General features: G+C 49.6%; 1 protein-coding gene across 6 annotated transcripts in view; it reads left to right on the top strand.

The window, feature by feature from the left end:
* Ptpmeg (protein tyrosine phosphatase Meg) overlaps positions 1–22919 on the top strand; it is a 329222-nt gene that overhangs the window by 123007 nt on the left and 183296 nt on the right. Inside the window, exon 1 of one of the 6 annotated variants that reach the window (XM_077698429.1) lies at positions 21845–22109. The exons of 3 other annotated variants lie outside the window; for them this stretch is intronic. In XM_077698429.1, coding sequence (XP_077554555.1) covers positions 21967–22109 — 143 coding nt within the window. In that variant the 5' untranslated portion in view covers positions 21845–21966. Of the gene's footprint in view, positions 1–21844; positions 22110–22919 lie in introns of those variants that run through there. 2 more of the 6 variants (XM_077698428.1, XM_077698430.1) reach the window with 2 other exon arrangements.

Genomic DNA, 22919 nt, shown 5'->3' with positions numbered 1-22919 from the left:
CTTTGCGGTCCGCCTCAACGCTTTCGAACGGCGTCGACCTGGGTCCTGTCATTGCGTCACTGTTCGTTATTTCCTCCGTGTAATAAGGGAGTTGACGACGGGGGTGGATTTTGCTGCTTGTCTAGTCGCTCGTTCTGCTGCGTCCTCCCGCTCCCTTGCTTCATCTCCGGTGCACTGGGGTGCACAACCACCTCTCGTATACTTCCAAGTTTAAGCTGGCGCTATGGAACGACTCGTGCTACGGAACACTTACGAAGCAGGACCCCCCTTTTCCGTTAAGCACGTCGACACCGGACTCCGGCTTTCTCGCTCCATGGGCCGTGAAAGCTTCGCTTTAAAATGCCCCAACGTCTCTTAACTCTACTTTTCTGAACTTGCGAATGAATTCACACTCGCGTTTGCCGCACACCGTTTGCGAGCGGAATCCGCACGCCGTTCCAGGCGTACTTTGCGTTGTTCTGCAGTTTCGGTGGCCACAGTTGCGTGCTTAGCGATCAGCGTTAGATTCCCGATTATTTCGTTATTGAGCAGTTTCAGGAATTCCGTCTCCGTCGATCACATTTCGTCTTCTCTTGCCGCCTACGCTGTCCTGAACACGCTCCACGCTCGCTCCATTTCACGCTATACGCATCAACGCTGACACCTCGACCTGACAGTGTACCGAAAGGTTTATGCAGATGTCTGCTGTGAAGAATTCGATATATTTGCAGGGTGAGTGCAAGTTATTTAACCAACCACGTTTGGAGTGCAAGCAGGTCCATTAGTGTATGTACATTGTGGTGGTATTGAAATGCGCCAAAAAATATCGGATGCTGTGAAGTCCTTACTGCACTTGTCATTTCTCGTTAGTACAAATGTTACATTCAAAATGTTCTCCGGGGCTTCTATGGACGGTCTCTTCCGCAAGTTAGATTTTGTTAGAGGTCTTACTGAACATTCGTTCTACTGCAGCATTGGACGCTGGCAGCGTGAGCAGTGAAATGGTTAGTTGTGGCATCCATGAAGACATTTGCGCACCAGCGCTGTTTTTGGCACCCAGGACATTCTTCCAAATTTTACTCTAACAGAGTTGTCATTGAGCTCACTAAGCCTACATCGCTGAAAACTATGTTCGGGCTTCACTGCGGAAATACTTTGGGGCGGAATAAATTTTGCGAAAGTTTCAACAGATCATCGAAGAGAGATGTTGTTGCAACGCAAGAGGTGGAGGGCACCCAACAGTTTTAGATTTGACGGAAGACGCTTCAGGTGCTTTTCACTCATGCGATCATAAATTAAAGAAAGAATGGCGGTTTTCTCCTCGCTAAGGGAACAAAACTCTCACTAGGCGTCACGGAAATACTTCCAACCGGGCAGACTCGAACACGGTTAAAGCACTTTCCCGACTGTAATCAAGAGACGCATGGCTGGGAAGAACGATCGGGTGAATGAAATTTCTGCGCAGTTTTTTTAAAGACGATAGTCTTTCTTGGGCTAATTAAACGCAGAAATTTTGGTCTCTCTCTCTCTCTCTCTCTCTCTCTCTCTCTCTCTCTCTCTCTCTCTCTCTCTCTCTCTCTCTCTCTCTCTCTCTCTCTCTCTCTCTCTCTCTCTCTCTCTCTCTCTCTCTCTCTCTCTCCACCCACCCACCCACCCACCCACCCGGCCAAAGTGAAACAGATGCTGCGCAATAGTCTTATATACCCACAGCCAAATCTAACGTCTAAGTCCGGTGTCTGTGTTCGTACTTGCCAGCATTGTTGAAAAAGAACAAAACATTACCCAAATATGAGGCGGAATATCAATACATAAGTGATATTTGCAGTTTTCCTTTATTAAAAAATTCATAGATGCTTTGGTTTTGCGATAGCAAATGAAATACATCAACTACAGAAAACCGTCGCCTGCTGTTGCCCACGCCCCTGGCGGCATTTAAGAAATAGGCGTTGCGCTGTTGAGCACGAGGTCGCGGGTTCGATTCCCGGCCGCGGCGGCCGCTTTTCTGATGGAGGCGAAAAGCAAAAACGCCCGTGTGTACGAGATTTCGGCGCACGATAAAGATCCCCAGGTGGTCAAAATTAATCCGGAGCCCTCCACTACGGCGCGCCTCATCGCCTGCGTTGCGTCGGCGCGTTAAACCCCACAATCAATCATCAATCATTTAAGAAATCATACGGCAACAACTAAAGGTTCCACTAGATGGGATCCACGTTCCGCTTTGAACGTTCATGGAGTAGGGCAATGTGGTTTTATAAACATTTAGTAGGGTGCGTCAATTCACGCGCGTCTCCGCCACACGGCAGCGCTGGCATCGAGGCACCTACTTGGAGCAGTGGAACGCGGTAAATTTAAATGGACTTGAGCAAAGCTCTAGCGTGTTATCTTTGGATTAACGAGACGGGAGAGGAACAGCATTAGAGGTGAGCGTGAAAGACAAGGGTGAAAGCAGGGGCGCCCGTAAACTAGCGTCTTTCGTCGCCATTTGCAACGAAAGGAGCAGATACGCGGCCAGTTTTTTTTTTGTTTTTTTTTTCAACTTTCTTCGATATTGGAAGTGCTTGCAGAATGTAGTCAGTTAGCACATCCAGTACTTAGATTAGGCGGTCGCAGAGTAATTGACTTCGAAACTTGCTTAAAAGATTTTTCTCTCTTTCCCGGTCTTGGCGTTCTTCGAGCGCTCGAATTACGTCATTGCAGCGGTGCAGCGTCTATTGGCCGGCTTTCTTTCAATTGCCGCAATAAACACATTAGATGGATAATTTAAAAAGAAAGCCACAAAAGCAAAGGAGAAACATAAGGCTTATCTGTTACGATGAGTAACTCACTCCGCTTCGTACTGTTGATAACTACAGCTTTGACGATGCTTTCAGGCGCGTAGGAAAAAGTGAGAGCGTTTATCGGAAGCATTGCAGAGTCCCTTTAATCACGCCTTGTACAGCGCAACAGAAAATCTTGCAGGGATTCTTGCTTGATAATGGTTCCACATTTGGCCATCCGTTCGTTGCTCCCTTCTGGCGTGTGGCAGCGGTGTCTTACTGCTTGTGTATGCAGCTCCGTTTCATACATTTTCTGCCCAAAACGGCCGTACCTACCTGACTCTACCACATTCTTGAATGACTCCCTCTGCCGCGCGCACATGTCCCGAGACGTTATCTGTGTGGTCCACCTTTTATAGGCTTGCCCAAACGCACTTGTATCGCTCTTGTCATCTGAGCTGCCACGTGCTCCACGTGCGGTTGTTGTGCTCTAATCCGCGATTCTCCGGAGCACGGGGGATGGAGGGCAATCGATTGCACCCAACGACTGGACTATTATTAACCCGAGCGGCGACTCGCGTGCGCGTGGCCGCCCAAGAGTTCGCGGATCGATTTCTTGAAGTCTGTCGAGAAAGCAGCACGTCTTGGCGGGAATTTATGGCTTACACTCTTAAAAAAAAAGGCCGTTGCACTTACTAACAGAACACTAACCAGTTACTTGTCACAGTATCCACTAGGTAATTAGTGCTTTTATTAACTGGTCATGCATGACCTAGTAAAAAGCTACGCGTGACAATGTGGATCGGCTGAGCCCGCAGCGTGACATAGACACATTCAACACGAACATATCACACTTAGACAACAAAAAAAATTACACCATCTTCCCGTAGGGGAACCCTGAGTAGTATGCAAAGCAGCCATGGGGTCGAATCAAGTGCCATTAGTTTTCAGTTCGTCGTTTCCGTTAGGTTGAGGTACGTAGCTACCGTTATATTTAAAATACAGTTTGCTTTCGATGGTAACTACCACACTTTTCACTTACCGGAACTACGAAATGGGAAATTGCGTTGAGTCCATGGCTGTTTCGCATACAACTCAGGGTTCCCCTACGGGAAGATGGTGTAATTTTATTAGGTGCGACGGGGCTATGTCCCTCCCTTGTCGTTGTTGCGCCGTCCACACCCCCACTGCGCATGCTCGGCTTGCTGAACGCCCGGTGGTGTCTTACCCTTTAATGGCTCCTGGAGCTACAGTGTTACCGGTGTCTTCCTGGGCCGGCCCGAGATGAGCCGAGCATGCGCAGTGGGGGTGTGGACGGCGCCACAAGGGAGGGACATAGCCCCGACCATGGAATGCTGGAGCGACAGACAGTGTTGCCGGTGTCTTCCTGGGCCGGCACAAGACGAGCACGCTTCCCCTTAAAGGGCTCCTGGAGCGGCAGTGTTGCCGGTGTCTTCCTGGGCCGGTGGATGGACGGACGACGGACGACGGAGCCGAGAGCAAGAGATGCTTTGCATCTAATAAATTGAGCAAGAAAACTAACGTGATGCACGAGCAGAGCGAGTATAACTTAGTCACTTCAGAATTACATCTGCTGTTCTTGCTTTTATAGCCGGCACCGGAAAGTCCTCTGATAGAGTCGGTGAACTTGTTGCGAAAATCAAACGTTTTAGCGATAATTTTAGAATTATGCATTTTAATTCGAGCATGTACAGGTCAGCAAGTGGATTTGCAAAAACTTTTTCATCGTGAAATGAAGTGAGAAAAGTGCTGCAGTTATGTTCAGTAATTCAAATGATTTTGTTACTATCCTTCACGTGAATGTTGGTATCAAACAAGTTGCGAAGTCTACGGTCTAGACTAGTGACGATAGCATTTAGGTTCCGTACTTAGTGGCAGGACCTACTTACCGTTCTGGGGGTGGTAAGGTTCGTAAGCAGTTAGTAAATGCAACCAGTTACTACCTTTTTACTGGCATTTTTGTTGAGTGCACGCTGGCTGGCGAGCTAGGCTAGTGACAAGTTGACCCAGTGAACCGCGAGGATAATTTCCGATTACTACGAACAAATTTTCACGGTCTCTTCGAGTTCAACTCTACTTGCACGTTTTCCCGTAATGCTACGCCCTCAGCTCGCTGATTGATAAAAGGGGCTGTGCAGACACAATAAAAGTTTGGTTTATTAAAAAGGCTGCTTTGTTCCGATTAAAATTATGATCAGTCTATCTACAATAGCAGTTGTTTTGTCGCAAGCTCCAAACAACTGGTCGAAATATTGAACACGAGGTATCAAGCAGTGGCGACTGCCCTGTCACTTTGTGGTGATTTATCTGCGACGTCTCGCGATCTTCTCTGGGCGATCGGCAGCCGTCAAACGAAGCCACCGCCCAGGAACATGTCTGGGTGATCTCTGTGGGGGCTCCTAGTTCCGTTTGACCGTATGACTTATTGAATGGTAACGTGCAGTTAACAATGTTTTCAGCGCTGGCCCACAATGCGTCACCATTCCTGCCCGTATTTTGGGACTAAGGCGCGCAATTTGAAAGGGTTTCGAGAGAGAGAGAGAGAAGTGATTGGATGGAAGAAAGGAAAGGAAAGTGCGCTGGGGATATTATTGAGCTAAGTAGGGAGCTCACCTGCATACAACCCAGTGCGGTGGGGAGGGGAAGAGGGGATAAAAGACTTGGGAGGAGGTTAGGGGTGGAATAGAAAAGGCGTGAAAGAGAAAGACAGGCGGAAAAGAGAGAGAGAGAGAGAGGAGAGAGAGAGAGAGAGAGAGAGAGAGAGAGAGAGAGAGAGAGAGAGAGAGAGAGAGAGAGAGAGAGAGAAAAGAGGGGGGGGGGGAGGGGCATTACATAGGCGAAAGGGTTTCGATATTTCTTGCAATTTGTGGGTGTTTTAAGGGACGTCTTTCGTGTTCGGCCCACAGCAGATTGTTTACGTGAGCAGTAATCGGAGACGCCGCCTTTCGCGTCGGGGTTTGAGGATCGCCATATTAAAGCGAAGCTTTGTATGTCTGCTGCCGTGGCAAAGCGCACTGCAGGAAAGTGGACTTTACACAGTGGGTTTCAGATGACGACGACGACGACGACGATGATGATGGTGTGCGAAGGCACATCTAGCGCCTCAAGATGCTTCCCGTGGTCGGAATCGAACCTGGGTCCCTCGCGTTACGAAGCCGACGTCTATCCGATTGCGCCAATCCGGCACGGTTTAATTAAAGGAGCCATGAAGACAAAATACGGGTTTGTTTTATTCGAAACATTTCGTGTTTTATAGGGCCCCCAGCGCTTGTCCCGATGCAAACGATGCTTTATTCACTGAGAAATTAAGCAATTTACGCTAAAAATTTTGATTTTCCCGCTGAGTCGTGTGTTTTCGTGGTCTGCAATGACATCACCGGAACCGACCGCTCTGCAGCCGATTGGGGAGCCTTGTTTACCTTTAGTGAACCTAGATCGCGCCACCGCACCGTGGCAAGCCGTTTTCTGCCTCTGGTTTGTTTTTGATCTTATTTGTACCTGGCCTGTTTTTGTTCAGGTAGAAAATAATCGTTTCGTGAAACATAGGGCTCGCTCGGCAGATATGGTCACGTAGGGCACCGTTGCTTGCGTCGATCGGCCAGTGCCGTGTGAGACAACCCCAAGAGAGAGAGAAACAACTTTATTTATGCTCAGTGATCAGGTGAGGAGGGTGGGGGCGGTCCACCGGGCCGCCGTGACCGCCAGGGCACGGGTGGTCACCAAGTCTTGACTCGATGCCTCCGGGTCGCGCAGCGCCTGCTCCCAGAGGGAGGGGGAAGGAAGGGGGAGAAAGGGGTCTGCTGGGCACTCGCACAAAGAATGATTGTGCGTGTCGAGGGCCCCGCAGGCAAGGCATGTTGGGCAGTCAAAAAGGTGTGGGTGGGTGCGAATGAGCTGAGCTGAGTGCGCTGGGGCGAAGGTGTGGGTCTGGAGGACGCGCAGGCAGTGAGCTGCATCGAGGGTGAGTTAAGGGTGTGTTGGAGGGCACTGGCGGTGGAGGAGGCGGTAGTGAAGGGTGATGTCCCTGTAATGCAGGAGCCCGACGGGGCTACCGTAAGGGGCACCGCGTGTAGGCGTCGATGAAGTGGTGGCCCGGTCTACTAGTTCACGAGCACGTACGTTCGCCACCTCATTAGCGCCTACGCCTGTGTGGGCTGGAGTCCACAACAGGCACACGGTGTCGGTTGGGGGATGGGCGGTCAGAATTTTCAGGGCTTGTGGGGAAATGTTGGCTGTCTGTCGGATGGCTGATGGCTGTCTGCGGATTGGAGAGGACGTAGAGGGGGGTGGGGCGCTGGGAAAGCGCGAGGGCAATAGCGGCTTCCTCCGCCGTCGTGGTGTTAGAGATTGGAATGGTGGCAGTGGCTGTACTGTGAGGGGAGTTATGCCCGATGACTGCAACGCGGTGCGCGGGGCGTTTGGGGTACGGAGCGGCGTCGGTGTAGAGGGTGTGTGACGCTGGGGGGTATTTATGGGAGTGGGCGACTGCTCGGGCATTCCGGCGAGCTGCATGGTATGTGGGGTGCATGTGTCTGGGGAGAGGGCGGACATTAATGTGTGCGCGGATGTGAGCTGGTGTGGGGGTGGGAGGGGGAGGGAGTGTGGGTGGCGTGGTGTTAATAGCTTGTAGGGTGTAGTGCCCTGTTGGAGAAGAGGCTAGACGCGTGAGTTGGGACCTGTGGTGAGCGTCTAGGTGTTCTCTGATGGTATTGTGGACGCCTAGGGCTAGGAGTCTGTCATTGGAGGTGTAGGGAGGAAGGAGTAGTGCATGTCGATAGGTTTTCCGCAAAAGGGCATCAAGCCCCGCAGTCCTGTGCAGCTAAACCAAGCATAGTGCGCGCAGTACCAACAGCAGTGCGCATCAGTACTTATATATGTGTACGTGTGCTTTCGTATACTTCCACTGTTTGTCCCACCATTCTTACGGCTTTAAAAAGAATGTGCCCTACATTTAAGCGCAAGTAGCTCGTTCGGCAAGCTTATAAGCTCTGCCTAATTTGCGCTTGCTTTTGCCGGCTTCCGCCAATCGCAGAGCTGTCTGGTATGACATCGTAGGTTCTGTGCGGGAAATGAGCGAGTGGGTCGCATGGCCATTCTCTTTTTTTTCCCTAATTATACAGCATATTTGAGCGAAGTTTACGCTAAAAGTGGTGTGAGCGTGATTCTAACGAGTCAGTCTCTTGGATGAACCAGACTTGTGTTCTGTCTTCACGGCCCCTTTAAGCAGTGGGGATTTAGAGCGAAGCTTTCTCGGTCTCTCTGACGGCGACCGTCGGGTCACCAAAACTCTGCGAACCGGCCCTGACAACCCCTACGGCAGCTCACGAGGGAGCAGCGCGTTTCAACCATCGTTGTCGTTAGACGAATTGGCGTTTGATTTTTGCGCCCAGGGCCGCTCGCGAGAGCCTCAGCTAAGCGCGATGGAGCCTATCGTTCTCAATTTTGGGAATTTCTGAATTCGGTGTTAAAATCGGGCGGCTTTTAAAAGCTGTAGACTGGAAAAACACTATTGGTCTGCGGAAACACGGGTCCTTGTTTTTTTTTCCCAATTCCCTTTTCCATTCGCTACCCACAGGGCGGGCTTTTAATCCTCCACTCTGCATTAAAGTCATTCATTCATTCATTCATTCATTCATTCATTCATTCATTCATTCATTCATTCATTCATTCATTCAGGTGCACTGATATAACCGTTAGAGATAAAAAATGGCGAAGCTGGCACTAGGTCGCGCAAGGCTTGAACCATAGCGAAGCTGGAGGATTTCCTTCTATGTAAGCACTGAAGGACACACCACCACGCATTGCATTAGGTTTGAAATTGTTTATTTACCTGTTCCGTCGTCGCTTTTCACTGTGGTAGTAGTAGTCATCGTCATATCCATCTGTATCGTCGTCTTCCTCATGCATGACTGCCAGGGCCCGGATCGTTTTGTACGCAGGCTTTTAGATTTATCCCAAAGTGTAACGCGTAAGCACGCGCTAGACCTGGCGGCAACCGGCTTTGATAACTGGGCGTCTGTAGCGCGAGCTGTCTTGTGATTCCTCCCTCCCCTTGACGCGGGGGCGCACATGAACTGTTGCCTTGGTATTTTTGTGAGCGCCACGCGCTAACCAGGACGACGCCGGGCGCTCCTTGTAAAACGCGTGCTCACCATTGCGGTAAACGGTGGGAGTAACTATGATTCGGGCTTTCAGATGACGCCGCACACATTTACGGTCAGCAACAACGGCTCTGCTGTTAAAGGAAGCGATTTAAAAGTAAGTTTCGCCAGTGAACTGATAATAGCAGAAATACAAGGCTTTCGAACTGCGTGTCATGTCTGTAGAAAGATGTAGTATACCACCATTGCGGCCGGTGTCAACACGCCTTCTTATTTTCTCCCTGTTCAGATTCCCTGGAAGCGTACCTAGTCAGAAATCGCTGATGCAAATGTCAGTAATAAAATATCTGTTTAAGCGTCAGACGGCTTTGCGGTGACGTCCTTTTGTTTAACTTAGAACTTTTCGCGTGCTGTGTAAATCGGCCAAAAGCCCTGTCAAAAGCCCTGTCAAAAGCTCTGTCAAAAGCCCTGCTTATCCGGCTACGCGGCTGTATTTTGTGGCTGTCAATTTTTTTTTCTGTAAGCGTCGTCTGAGGAGAGGGGGGGGGGGGGTTCGGTTAATGTATTGTACCCACCCAATCTTTTGGACGCACGCACGCATGCTCAACGCCATCTTGCGCGTCATTTTACGAGCGTCTGACCGCAAGATCTTAAAATGGCGTTGAACGCTGACGTATTTGAGGACGACGTTTGGGGACGTGTTTTTCCTAACCACCGGCGAGATCGTATTTTTTTTTTATTATTACTCTGCGCTTGTTTAGTGCTTGCGTCAGATTTTCTTGCCGTAAAATGTTCTCTAAATCCGGTAATTTAAATGTAAATAACAATTGTGCTAATTATTGGCATCGTTTTTGTGTTTTCTTGCGAGCTGTAAGCACTGCAGTTGTCTGGTATCAATATTAGTACCTGTAACTGCACGCGCTCGGAAGGCATCTTCGAAGCATTCTGCGGAAAACGACTTTTATCGCACATCCACAGGGATGCATTAAATAAAACTCCGGGAATCTTCCTGCCTCCCAGCAACTGGAGCGTTCGTCGCGTTTGAGGGCACTGCAGGTAATCACCACTTCACAGGTGTTTCTTCTTAGGGGCGCGCGGTACGTTCTTTCGCGCGCTGTAACTGTCCTCGAATGCGTTTGAACCTGTAGATGCAGTGCTTGACTGTCTTGTGTACATTCGTTGTGTACCACACTTGATTAGGGAGGGGATCAGCGGATGACGCGCGTTGGCGGCATCACTGCGCGTGCGCGGCTGAGCACATATCCGGACAAGCGAAACGCTTTTGCCAGTCCTCAAGTTCTTCGGGACCGAATCCGAACGCTTCTGAAGCTGGAGTCTTAACTACTCAGCAACGAAAGCACAAGAGTGCTCGGTAAGTCGAAAATTCGGCGTCTGCGTCGTAAGATCGAAGTAGCACTCAAAGTGTCCGACCGCCCAAAGAGAATGGTAGCGAATAATTGTGTGCAAAAGCATTTCGCCAATTTGTGTCAAGGTGGGAATCGAATCTGGCGCCTGCGGAGGAAGACGCGGGACGAACACGCATCCCCAACGCTACCACGGCTGTATGTGTGCAAAAGGTGGACGTATACAGGGTGTTACGACGATAATTGGAACACTTTAGATTTTTTCCCCGAGCGAACCGCTGCTCGGCTCGCGCTTAAACGTCACACGAAGGTCGCATTTTGGGGTCTATTTTGTTTTACATTGAGAACAACGACGGTACTTACCTGTTTATTCTTGAAATAAATAAAAACGATTCTCACCTATGAGGAAAGGGCGGCCGATTTGGACGCGGGAGCCAGTGCAAGCTGATCTTGTAACGACGGCGCCACCTGGGGAATGCAGAGCGAAACGACGATGGGGATTCATGCTCCTTCCACGGCAGGAAGGAGCGAAATGGGGTAGTAGGCGATCAGAAAATGTTAAAGCAGGTTTTGTAATCATCTGCTGCCTCATTTGGCTGCTTCTATGGTAGGAAGGAGGCAAATAAGGTAGCAGACGATCAGAAAGTGTGAAAGCAGGCAAGGAAAGAAATCAAACTTTTATTAACAACGATAAACCGTGGGGATATTTTATTATGATTGGTATAAGCTGTATGCAACTATTTGTGATCATCTTAAACTAAGAACGAAACAGATTTTCTGATCGTCTGCTACCTCATTTGCTGCTCCTTTCTACCGTGAATACGCATCGTCCGTTTCGCTCTGCATACTCCAGGTGGCGCCGTCGTTCCAGGATCAGGCTGCACTGGCTCGCACGTCCAAATCAACCACCATTTTCCCATATGGGGAAAATCGTTTTTCTTTAATTCCCAGAATAAACAGGCAAGTACCGTCGCGGCTCCCTTTTTCAAACAAAATAGACCACAAAATGCGACCTTCGTGTGAAGTTTGAGCACGAACCAAGCAGCGGTTCGCTTAGGGAAAAAATATTAAAGTGTTCCAAATATTGTCGTAACACCCTGCATATAGTGAGGGCGTCTTGGCAGGCTTCGACTTAGGAATGGTTGTTAGAGACCTGCACTGAGGCATACAGGAGTAATCTGAGCATATGGTAATTACAGAAGTAGTAAAAGGAGAGCAGCAAGTACGTTTCAGCAAAACGTGCTCTCTGTTCGGCCATGCGAAACGGGTATATTCCAGCCTGGCGTTAGGCCTGACGTTAGACGGTACGTTAGGCCTAAGGTTACGCTTTGAGTTCTAACCTCGCTTAGTGGTACCAGCAGATTGACGTACAGTGAGTTTGACGTTGCTTGGCATGCAGTGCAGCGCTTCGGCTTCGTGACGTTCATCCTAGTCATAGGCTTATAACTGGGGCGGTTGTCTAAGTCCCTCAGTCATAGTAAAAAAAAAAAAAAATAAGCTGGAGGTAAATGGCGGGGACGACAAGGAGATGACATGTTCGGCAATGGAGCACCAATGCTTTCACATTCACTTCGTCATATCATAGACCAGGTGTCCGCGCATTTTTTTTTCTTTAATGCATGGGGTATTCACGCAAACTCGCAGCTGACAATTACGCAGTAATGATTCGCAAAAATTAACAACCAGCGAACAGACAACGGAGAAGGGGCAGTTTGTTAAGGCAGTTATGCGGGACCCTCGAAAATTCTGGCAAGCGTCCAAAAGATGAAGCCGCCCTGGCGGCACCTTTTCACGCCACATAAACGCCAAGCCAAACGGCCGCCTGTTTTACGGAAAAAGGACTTGGCCTAGGAAGGTCTGCATGCCATTCAGTAATGCGGCCCTTCCATAAACTACAAATCCTAGCAGAACAAAACGTCGTATGGCGCCCGATGGACACTTCGCAAAGACAAGAAACGAATGATGCGTACAGAGTATAATGCTTCTAAAAAAGTGCGTTGCGAACACGCACACACTAAAGGTCAATTATCTCTGGTTGTTCGCATAAGCCAAAATTGTCGTACTGAAGAATAGACATGCCTTTTTCGCGCAGTCCTCTTTGAACGCGGAGTGCTGACGTATGTAGGTTGCAGGAAACGTCTTCGTTTTTGCCGGAACGGGCATACGGATCACACGTTTCAAACCACTGCACTCTTAAAATGATCGAGCCATCGTTGCGATGGCAGCGTGCCAGCGGAGTGGCTGGACAACTTGCCACAGACTGGCCAATGTTTCGTATGCGCCACGTGGCACGGTACAAGCTCTGCGGTATAAACCCCAGTGCAGAGCATTACACAGCTTTAGCAGTCCGTCTGTTCCGTCATGTACGTTGTTACCGTGATTACCTAGACCCGACTGCGCATGCGCGTTTGGAAGGGCGAGGGGAAGAGCGAGGAGGTTCGCCCCATTGTGGCGAATGCACGGACATGGTGAAAGCCGGCCCGCGGAAATAATCCCCCTACCGCGGCGAATGCCCAAGTGCCCAGACGGGTCCCGGTCAACACGGTAACTACGTACACGACGGAACAGTCAGTCGTGCTCGTTGTTACCGTGATTACCGGGACCTTACTGCGCATGCGCGCGCGGAAGGGTGAGGAGGCTCACCCCGCCGTGGCGTATGCACGGACATGGCGAAGGCCGGCCCGCGGAACTAATATCCCTACCGCGACGAATACCCAAGTGCTCAGACAGGTCCCGGTCAACACGGTAACCACGTACACGACTGAACATACGGACTGCTAAGAGAGTTTTAGCAGTCCGTTCGTTACGTTCGTTACGTTGCTACCGGGTTTACCGGGACCCGATTGCGCATGCGCGCGTACGTACCGGGTTCTTTCCGTAGAGTGAGACGGAAAACGTGTTTTAGCACTCCGTAGCGTCGTACCGTTCGTTCCGTGTGACGGCTGATTAGCCGAGTTGTTGCAAAAATCCACACGCTAAAAATACGTAAATAAAGAACGCAGTTTCCCCTAAAGCATTGCAAATCTAAAATAAATCGCGCTCGGCCGGACGCATTGTGAGGCAGGGGCTGCGGCGGCGGCGGCGACGGCACCAGAGCGAGCGCAGGTGACGACATGGTCGCGCGCCGTTCACGTGGAGGAATGGCCTTGGCCTTGCCCGATTGCAGCGCTAGACACATGTACGATTGGTACACGCGATTCGTATGCGACTGATCGTTACGACTGTCACCACGGCTAGTCGTACGCGTGAATTTGAGACACATGGCCCGATGCGGGTGTGCGATGCCTCGTCGGCGCCGCTCCGCCCACTGTGTTTGCTCCATGGTCAACTACGACGATCGCTGAGCTGAATTTGTAGATTCCGCGCGTTTGTACGCAAGAAATGGATAAAGCAGGCAATCGTGAAGCGTTTTCTGCATCGGAAACAGTCCGCGCACACGCCGGTCGCGCCTGCCAGCTCGGCACACTCAGCGGCTCGAACCGGCGCAGACCACGGTAGCAACAGCTTGTCGCTGCTCTTCCGAATCAATCTGATCACTAAATCGAAGTTCCACCTGCGAAAAAGTAGGTGTTAGTGTGGTGAAAAATTGTGCTAAGGATTGTTCTCAGGGCTTATTTTAAAAGCGGCGATCAGATATATCTGCCGCGATGCAAGCCTATGCTGACCGGCCGTGGATGCCGCGGCGCGCGGTGCGCCGAGCGGCCGAGAGATGGCGATACCTGCGCGGAAGCATCGAAACAGGCTACGCAGATTTCTCGGTCACCGGTCGCTCACGGCAGTTGTAGCTCAAATAAAGTTTCACATGCGAGAAAGGGGATGATAGTGTGGTGAAAAGTTGTGTTACGGATTGTCATTCGCAGTTGCACAGATAGCGGCGATCAAATATTTGCCAGGGCGCTAAGCCTAAAGTTTCCAACACCCGAGCCGACCAGAGCAACGCAAGCCGGTTGCGGGATACGGTAACACGGAAGCAGAGCGCCGGTAGAGACGCGGGCCGCGTACGGAACAAATGGCGCATGCGCAGTCGGGTCCCGGTAAACCCGGTAGCAACGTAACGAACGTAACGAACGGACTGCTAAAACTAATATGTCACGCGCGCGGACCCCCCTGAGCATTTTATTGCGTGATCCCATATCGGCAAAATTTCCGCGGCATTGTGTTCATTATCGCCTCCCTCTGTCATCGGAGTGAGTGATAGAGAAGCACAAAAAGGCAAAGAAATTGGGGTTAATGTACCGTGGGAGGATCGTTTGGGAACGCTAGCCACGTTGCCATGGTGACAAGTAGAAGGGCGAACCGCCAAGTGCTGCTGCCTCGACGGGTCTTGCGACTCAAGCGACCGCTTGTACGCATTTAAGATCCGAATGCAGGCGTGAAAGGGGGAGGAATGGCAATGACGGCGACGAAAGGCCCATACTGGTGGGCAACGAAAGGAGCGACAGGCAGCCAATGCCGCTGCTAGGCGAGCAAGCGGGACCGCTGCGGTGGTTTGAACGCAAAGCGCGGTTAGCGCGTGTGCGAGGCGCGTGCGAGAAACGCCGCGTTGCGGACATTTAAAGCTGGAGCGACGCGTCCGCAAAGGAGAGGGACTTGTTGCTCACGCACTCTCAAATATACACTGGTGCATCTTCGAACAATTTCGTTTATTATTTAGCGCGCTTGTTTTTTTGTTGGTGGGGGAAAAAAGGAAATTTTGCAGGGACGCCCAAGTGGTAATATTGTCAAATAAATGCATAAGCAGCTGTGCTATTCACGAAGCCCCTTTATAGCCGGCTTCACTGCGACACACATGTGCATTGCTGGAAGACATTTTACCAGGCGTCGAATAAGCAGTCTGATATTACAAGTTGGAAGACCGCAGGAGAGAGAGAGAGAGAGAGAGAGAGAGAGAGAGAGAGAGAGAGAGAGAGAGAGAGAGAGAGAGAGAGAGAGAGAGAGAGAGAGAGAGAGAGAGAGAGAGAGATCTTTATTGGAAGAAAGCAGAGAGGTCTCCAGGCATGTATTCGCCTACATGCTACTCTCTGCGGGGGAGGGGTGAATGGAATAAAGGCCCTAAAGGAGGCAGGGCGAAAGAGAGGGGGAAAAAGGAAGAGGTAAAAAATAAGGTAACTGGGAGTGTTCCGTGGGTCACGTAAAAGTCCAGGTTGTCCCACAGGATGACGATGTATAGACCGCAGGGCCTTTGAATAAATACCTCCATAACACTACACGTATCCTCAAGAAGCGCTCTAAAATGAACTCATTTATAGTCGGCTTCGCTGCTATACTCGAACGATTTGCTGGTAATGCATTTTTCCAGAAGCACTATAACAGGTCATGGTATGCAAATATGGAGGCCCTAGCGCATTTTGTAAAATACCTCATAAGACCCATGCATCCTGCCTAATAAAGCCTTTAGAGACGAAAGTGCATAGCTATACGTATATAGGGAGACATTTTAAGTGCAATATACGATGAGTCTCATGTCAGTGTATGAAGGCCCTGTAGCGGCTTTTATGTTTCTTTCTTAATATGCGGCATTTTCTTAATATGCGGCAAAAGTGTGGCACATCAGGCGTCACAGCCGAGTTTCCTCCTCGTGGAGACCGCACAAAAATGCTTAAGCACTAAAAAAAAAATTACTTAACGATGTAGCTCGTCGCAGGCAGATGTATCGAGTGCACGTCTTAAAGGTCGATCTGCAGGTTTTTAGAATTGGGGCATAGGCCGTGAAATGAGCAGTGAATAAATGAGAAAGATAGTTAAAACCGATTAGTTGAAAATAAAATACAGTTGCGCAGTGAGCATGGCCACAAAATGAATACATTAACCGGATCGCGAAAAGCGTTTGTCTCTCGCGCCCGCGTAAATGCCACTGCGCCGTAATAAGCTGCATCCCCATTCCAGTCGGCTTGCCTTAGCAACAGCACTCAATGCGACGCGTTTTCTTTGTGCTCGCTATAAAAGGAAGCGAGGCTGCTTCACGCCCTTTGCGAAATCACTCCCACTGTCCGTCTTTTTTTTTTTTCTTTCTTTTCCTTTTCGGCAACAGTAAGGAACGGCGACAAGGCGTGTTGTGGTGTCGACTCAGGTGTGGAGAGCATAGGCACGGCTGATTACCGCCGCTTGCGAAGTACTTTCACCCGTGCAATGCGCCCAAGGACAGCTGGACAGTTAGCGCTTTTTGGCCTTCCTTCAGTACATTTGACATGTACGTCCATGTGGCCCGTATACTGTGTTCGCATCATTTATTTTTTGACTTGTTCATTGTTTGTTTGATTTCAGCGCTCTTCGTCAAGGTGGCCTATGAACGTGACACGTCGTGCCGGCAGGTGCCACAGATGGGCGAGTGGGGAGTAAAACGACTAAACTAATTGATGTTGGGGGCGGCGACGTGTCTGGTGACGTAGACAGAGTCCCTAGTTTTGCGCGCGTCCTTTACCTCTGAAAAAAAAAAAAAAAAAAAACTTCCCCTAATCGGTCTCGAACCATGCATCTCTTGATCGTGAAGTGAGCACGCTGCGGAAGCAGGCAGTTTGCTGTACTGTGTAATCTTAGAGAGAGAGAAAGAGCACCGTTGCTTTCGTGGGAGTGGTGCCCTCTTCACGGGTATCCATGCGCCGCCTTGGCTACAACTATTAAGAGTAACGACACTGACCCACGGCGGCAGCCATAAGTGGCCAGATTTACGCGCTCTATTGCGGCCGACATTGACGAGCGGAATTGGTCCGGCCGCCGTCTGGTAACCATGACAGTTGTGTTTACTTTTCGAGGATTTCGATACAGCGCACTGGTGCGACAGGAGCAGGCTCGGTTACGCTAACGTGGCTCATTTAGTGGCTCTGGGTTACGCTAGAGCCACCAAATAAGCTACGATTTTGTGGTGGCTTGGATTTTGCTAGCACTCTAGGATGATATGTCTGAGCGTTCCTAGTTGGTTGCAGTATTTGCTTTGGGCTTCAGACGTATGAGGGAACAGGTGCAGTCGCGCGTTGCTGCGGACGCCGCGGTTGCTAGGGTGGACTACATGCCGGGAAATGAGCGCGTAATTTGAAATCACTCCGATTAAATGAGCCTGACGTTTCTGTAGACACCGCACACTAAACTTTTCGACACCATTTTTGACCAGAAAAGGTGTAGCACAAGTGGGAAAAAAGGATGTTGGGAGGCCATTACATCTTTTTTCTTGGATCTCAACACCCTTTTCGTAGCTTTACACCCTTTTTCTGTGGAAAAAGTGTGTTGACCAACATCAACACCCTTGGTTTTTCCTAGGGTGTGGAAAAGGTGTTGCGATTGATTAAGGCCATGCGTGCATGCATAATTGCACTGTGAAGTACAAGACATTCCCTTATACCATCCTCTCTACCTCGTGAGAAATGCTCAGAAGCAAAAAAAAAAAAAAGAATTGTTCGTCTGCACTGATCTCTCGTTTCTTTATACGCAGGTGCGCCTCATGGCCCAAGTTTAGCTTTGGCACGTGAGACATCAATTTGAACTTTTAAAATAAAAAAGACTATATCTGTGTGTCGAAAAGCGTGTTGACCGACTGCGACACGCTTGGCTTTCTGCAGGATGTTGAAAGGGTGTGAAATAGGTGTTCAGTTGCATAAAAAAAAACAGCGGAGCTCTGGGTTGACCTAGTTTCTTCCAGTGTTGCTAAGTTTGCTACGTTTTGTTAGCTTTCGCGATGTTCTTGCTAGGCTTGGCTAAGTGCTGAGGGGTGAAGCCAAGTTAGCCGGATTTTACAAGGCTGTTCCAGTGTGTCCCCCACATTGACAACGGATCGAAGGGGGAAGCAATCTAGGGCGACCCCAGCTTCGCTGTTTCTCCAGCCTGCACGCCCAGTGCAAGCTGCGACAATTTTTTAGCGTTTTAGAATCCAAAAAAGACTAGTACCTTTGAAATGGGGTAGTAAGAGGTGTGCGAATCCGCATGCGCCTCTTGCGCTCACACTCGAACAGGCTTGAAAGCCGGCTTCGCTGTTATAATACCCTATCTGTGGTGGTGCACCCTTTACAGGCGGCGCAGTTCTCTTTTTTTTTTCTTTTTTCTTTTTTACAGCAAGGCTAGGATCCAGCAGATCGTCTCCGGTCCCAGAGCGATGTAGACAGGAATCGCTAGCGAGCGTAGCGCCAAGTTGCGGAGCCCACTCAAATCCACGGAATCGTAAAACTGCGCGCCACACACTCGGGGCATGGAAAAAATCATACAAAATTAAAAAGGTCCTAGGGCCTTCATAGAGCATGCGCCGTGATTACCATGCCCGCGCTGTAATAAATTTCTACCCACGATTCCTGTGTTTTGTAGCGTACACCGGCCGAGGTTGAGCAGTTTCGCGTGTGCCGTGAAGGGCCGTTCTGCTATGGTGGCTAGTTCTGCGCAAGCGCGAGGGGCATTGGATTGGATTCGATTGGATTGGATTAAAGGGGATTGTGTTGGATTGTGTTGCGTCATAGCAGCGGCAGACGCACTGGCGCCGGCGCGTGCCCATGTGTGCGCCTCAATTGCGCAGTAGCCAAGTCTGACGCTGCGTCGGAGCCGCTTGATAGCCGTTTCACGTGGCTCGTGATGAGCCGTGCTGAGCATGCGCGAGGAGCAGTGACTGGACAGGACTGGACTTTCAGTTAATAACCAGGAGCAATGCTCAATCGCAAATTACAAACAAACGTGTTTTGCTTTGTGCACCCCTTGGACCCAGTCAAACCTCACGTTGAGGCTGGGCACCGCAGCTTTGTTGGCCATCCCTTTTCACGGGGTGGAAGGGCTCTAATTTTTTTTTTGCTATCGCCATCGAACCTAGCTCAAGTTTAAACATTTTCACTGGTTATAATTTATGCCAATTAATATTGTTTTAAACATCGTGAGGTAAGAAACATCCTCCCGCTAGTAGAAAATGTTATGTCCATCAGTGTAAACGGGTATAAAATGTCTCCAAAGTTGGAGGTCTCTTACGCCCTTTTTCTTCTTTACACCCTGTTCCTTAATTTCCAACACCCCAATGCGTAGCTTTACACCCTTTAGGGAAAAAAGGTGTTGAAATAATGAACACCTTTCTTGAAGGGTGTTGAGATGAAGGAGAATATTTGTTTGGTTTTTAATAAAATTCCATGACTTATTGAACATAATAACTACCTCGCGGTTACAAACTTTTTGCATATCCACATACTGATTTGTATATGCTCACGATACAATGCGTAATTCCAAAATCAGGGGTAAAATATCCGATTTTTGCGAGAAGCCTACCGTCTCTATCGGAGGACTTTCTTCCTCTGCTGGCGATAAAAGCAAGAAGAGCTGATGTGTTTCCAAGTATGTGCTCGTGTCCGTATACATTCCATTGGTTGTCTTGCTCAGTTCATTTGTAATCCAAGTGTGCCTTTTGCATATTGAATGTGTCTGTATGTCATGCTGCGCGCTTGCGGATCCACATTGTCACCCGTAGCTGCGCTGCCCACACCCTTTTTTTAGGGTGTTCACGCGAACACTCCTTTTTTCATCCTTACACCCTTTTTTTAGCCAAAACACCTTTTAAAGATGTGCGCCATGGGACAAGATTTTTACGCCCTTTTCGGCCAAAAAGGGTGTAAGAAAGTTTAGTGTGCGCCTTAGATATGGGACGCCCGCGCGCTGCCGTGGTTGCCAAGACTCCCAGCGCACTGGCAGAGATAGGAGCTCGGAATTCGCTTGCATATAATTTGATTTCATTGCTGTGGCAGGTGTTGTGACGTCACGAAGAAACGGTTTAGGCCACATGTGCTATCGTGATTGGTCTATATTTCATAAGTGTCAGCGTACATTACACAATTGCCTGGCGGCAACTTGCCCGATTTTCTTTTTTTTGTCACCGGTTTGTTTTCCTTCGCGGAATTTTTCGCCGCGCGTTCGTGGTCTTGCGTTTCAGTTCAGGCTGATTGATTGCCTGTGTTGTGCCGCGGATTACATATGCACATGGACCGACTTCTTGCGAATTTTTACGAAACTATAGGTACTTTGCCTCAGGACGATTCGTGGGCTGTAATGCATTTTGCAATTTCAGTTATGAAATAAAACCCTCGCGTCTAATTTTTCTCTTTGTTCCTACAATATTGCGTCACGAACGTATGCACTGAAACATCTGGAAATATGTGTGCTGGCGCTGCAGGCGGGAGAGATAGCCTTGCGCGAAGATGGCTGTTATAAAACGCCTCGCACTTGCGCTCACAACGAGCGCTGCCGTGCCCTAAGCTCGGATTCCGCATTCTAAAAGTGTCGTAGGTCAGTTTCCTGGCTGCCCTGCACGTTTCTGTATAAATTACGGCACTCGTTAAGAAAGCGCTTTTAGCACTTGTTAAAAATACCCAAGAAAGTGGCGGAGAGCGCGGCCTTCCAGGTAGCATAGTTTTATGGCATAGTATGCATGAAGGTCGTGAGTTCGGCCCTCGCCCGCAAAAGATGTCTTTTTTTTTTTCAATACGAAAAAATGATGTACCTCCCGTATACCTTAATTGGTTTTCTAGGATGCTGGCATTGTATATGAGTATGCGGGTGTCGGAATGATGCGGAAGTCGCATAATTCGAACCAACGGATAATTCGAACTGTAGGTGCATTGGTCCCGGCAAAGTGACGTGCATTTGAATGGGGGAAAACTCTCGCTAATTCGAACCTGAAACACCCGCCACGGTTAATTCGAACGATGTTACCCGTTCGCGCAGACTACCTTTCGTGAAATTCGAAGCCGAAGGCCAAAGTTCAGTGCGTCACTAGCCTCCGCAGCTTCCCACAGGCGTAACCGCGTGCCTCCTCCGAGTACGCTGAAGCAGCTGGCATCAACCGCGCCACCTTCGCTCTATGGATCGCAGTCCAGAAGTGCGTGCCTGCTTCTTCGGGTTCGCATCTCGAACTAACCATTCCGTGTGCCGTACTTTCGCTGCACGTAATTATTGAAACTGCACTCCGAAGGACGTCCAATACCGCCTACTGTATCGCGCATAATACTGGTAGCGTGCGCTGTACCGCCAATCAAAGGGACCCCCGCTAGTTCGAACTCCGGCTAATTCGAACAGATTTTCTGTCCCCTCGGAGTTCGAATTAACGAGGTTCGACTCTCTCTCTCTCTCTCTCTCTCTCTCTCTCTCTCTCTCTCTCTCTCTCTCTCTCTGTGTGTGTGTGTGTGTGTGTATTATATATATATATATATATATATATATATATATATATATATATATATATATATATATATATATATATATATATATATATCCTACTTGAAGGTGCTTTGTTGCGCCGATAACGGTAACTGTAATTTTTTTAATCAAAGTTGAGAAAAAATCCTCGTGATCGGAAGCGAGAATCGAACCAAGACCTCCGCATAACGCGTGCGGTGCAGCGCAGTCGGGAGCGCACCGCACGCGCTTCCGCCACTTGTACACATGCAGAAAAAGCAGTCACTATCCGTCGCAGCTGCGAAGAGATAGTACCGTATCTCACTTCTTATAGCGCGGTCTCTTCTCGCGCTCGTTGCCCTTTCCGGGCGCCGACGTCACCTGGAGCTTCGCGTGGCAACCGAAAGCTATTCATCACGCGAACGGGGACGGCGAGCCGTCAAACAATGCACTCGCTGCGCTCGGCATAAAAGGCGCATGTCGCGACGCAGCCGAGTTTTTCTTCCACTCTGCTCGACTATCCTTGTCGCCAGACCGCAGCTTTCGCGCGCCTATGCGGAGCGGGTGGCAGACGCCCTGCTGCTGTATCAGTTACGCGCGGCGCTAACGCACCGTGAAGCGATGATCGGCGTGGCCCACCGGCCTAGCCGTAAAGTGGCCGCTCCGTGGGGCTTTTTCACCGAGTCCGTGAAGATGTGCCGCTTTGGCGGCGGAGTGCACGAGCCGTCGCTGACGGGCGTTTGCAAGCTCTGTCGGCGTGCCGTGTGAGTCAATGTGCACTTCTGCATTTTTTTTTTTCGTTTTTCGATTAGTATATGCTTTGGAAACTTGCCCTGTCGCGTTGGCGATTTGGAATGAATGCCATGATTCTGAGAGGCGGCTGCTCAAATTGCGGCTGCAGCAAATTTTGCATGCTAGTGTTCCTTCCGAGAAAGAGGGGATATATATGGAGACGTAGAGTTAGGGGGCGGGATATGTACGGAAATGTAGCTGCTAACACCACGTGTGCGGTGGGCACTAATTCTGCTCCAAGGAAACTGTCTATCGCTTGACGCACAGCGGCACTTACAAACGAAATCCGAGGATGCGAAAGGACGAATATCCACCTGAACGCCCGGGACACCTTGTTTCGCCTCGCGTTGCCAAAGGGCTTTGCAGTCTTGCTTCTGGAGTCGCTTTGCTTGCGATACGCCTCAACGCCTTCGAATGGATTCGAGCTGTCTCCTACGCGTTGCGCCAATGCACGTTCATGCTATCGTGTTATGGGGAGTAGACGACGATGGTTGGTTTCGCTGCTTGTTCTTAATAAATTTGTTACCCGGGGCTAGCTGCGTCCTTGGGACCTATAATGGCGACGCCAGTGATGATGGTGATGATGACTGGTTTAAAATGCTGAAATTTTTGAAGCCTCCATGTCACTCGCGCTGATCGGCTGTAAGACAAGCGTAATTTTTTTTATTATTTCGGGAAAATAATTTATTGGCTTGGTTTCTAATAACATTTAACGGTTATTATCTGTCGTGCGCAGTATAAGCCAAGGAACAGAAGAACGTATCAGTGAGAAGAAGGAAGAT

Source organism: Haemaphysalis longicornis, unplaced genomic scaffold (assembly GCF_048455015.1).
Source record: "Haemaphysalis longicornis isolate Haplotype H1 unplaced genomic scaffold, Haemaphysalis longicornis Haplotype H1 scaffold_2, whole genome shotgun sequence".
NCBI classification, from domain to species: domain Eukaryota; kingdom Metazoa; phylum Arthropoda; class Arachnida; order Ixodida; family Ixodidae; genus Haemaphysalis; species Haemaphysalis longicornis.
This window is presented reverse-complemented; position numbering and strand designations above follow the sequence as displayed.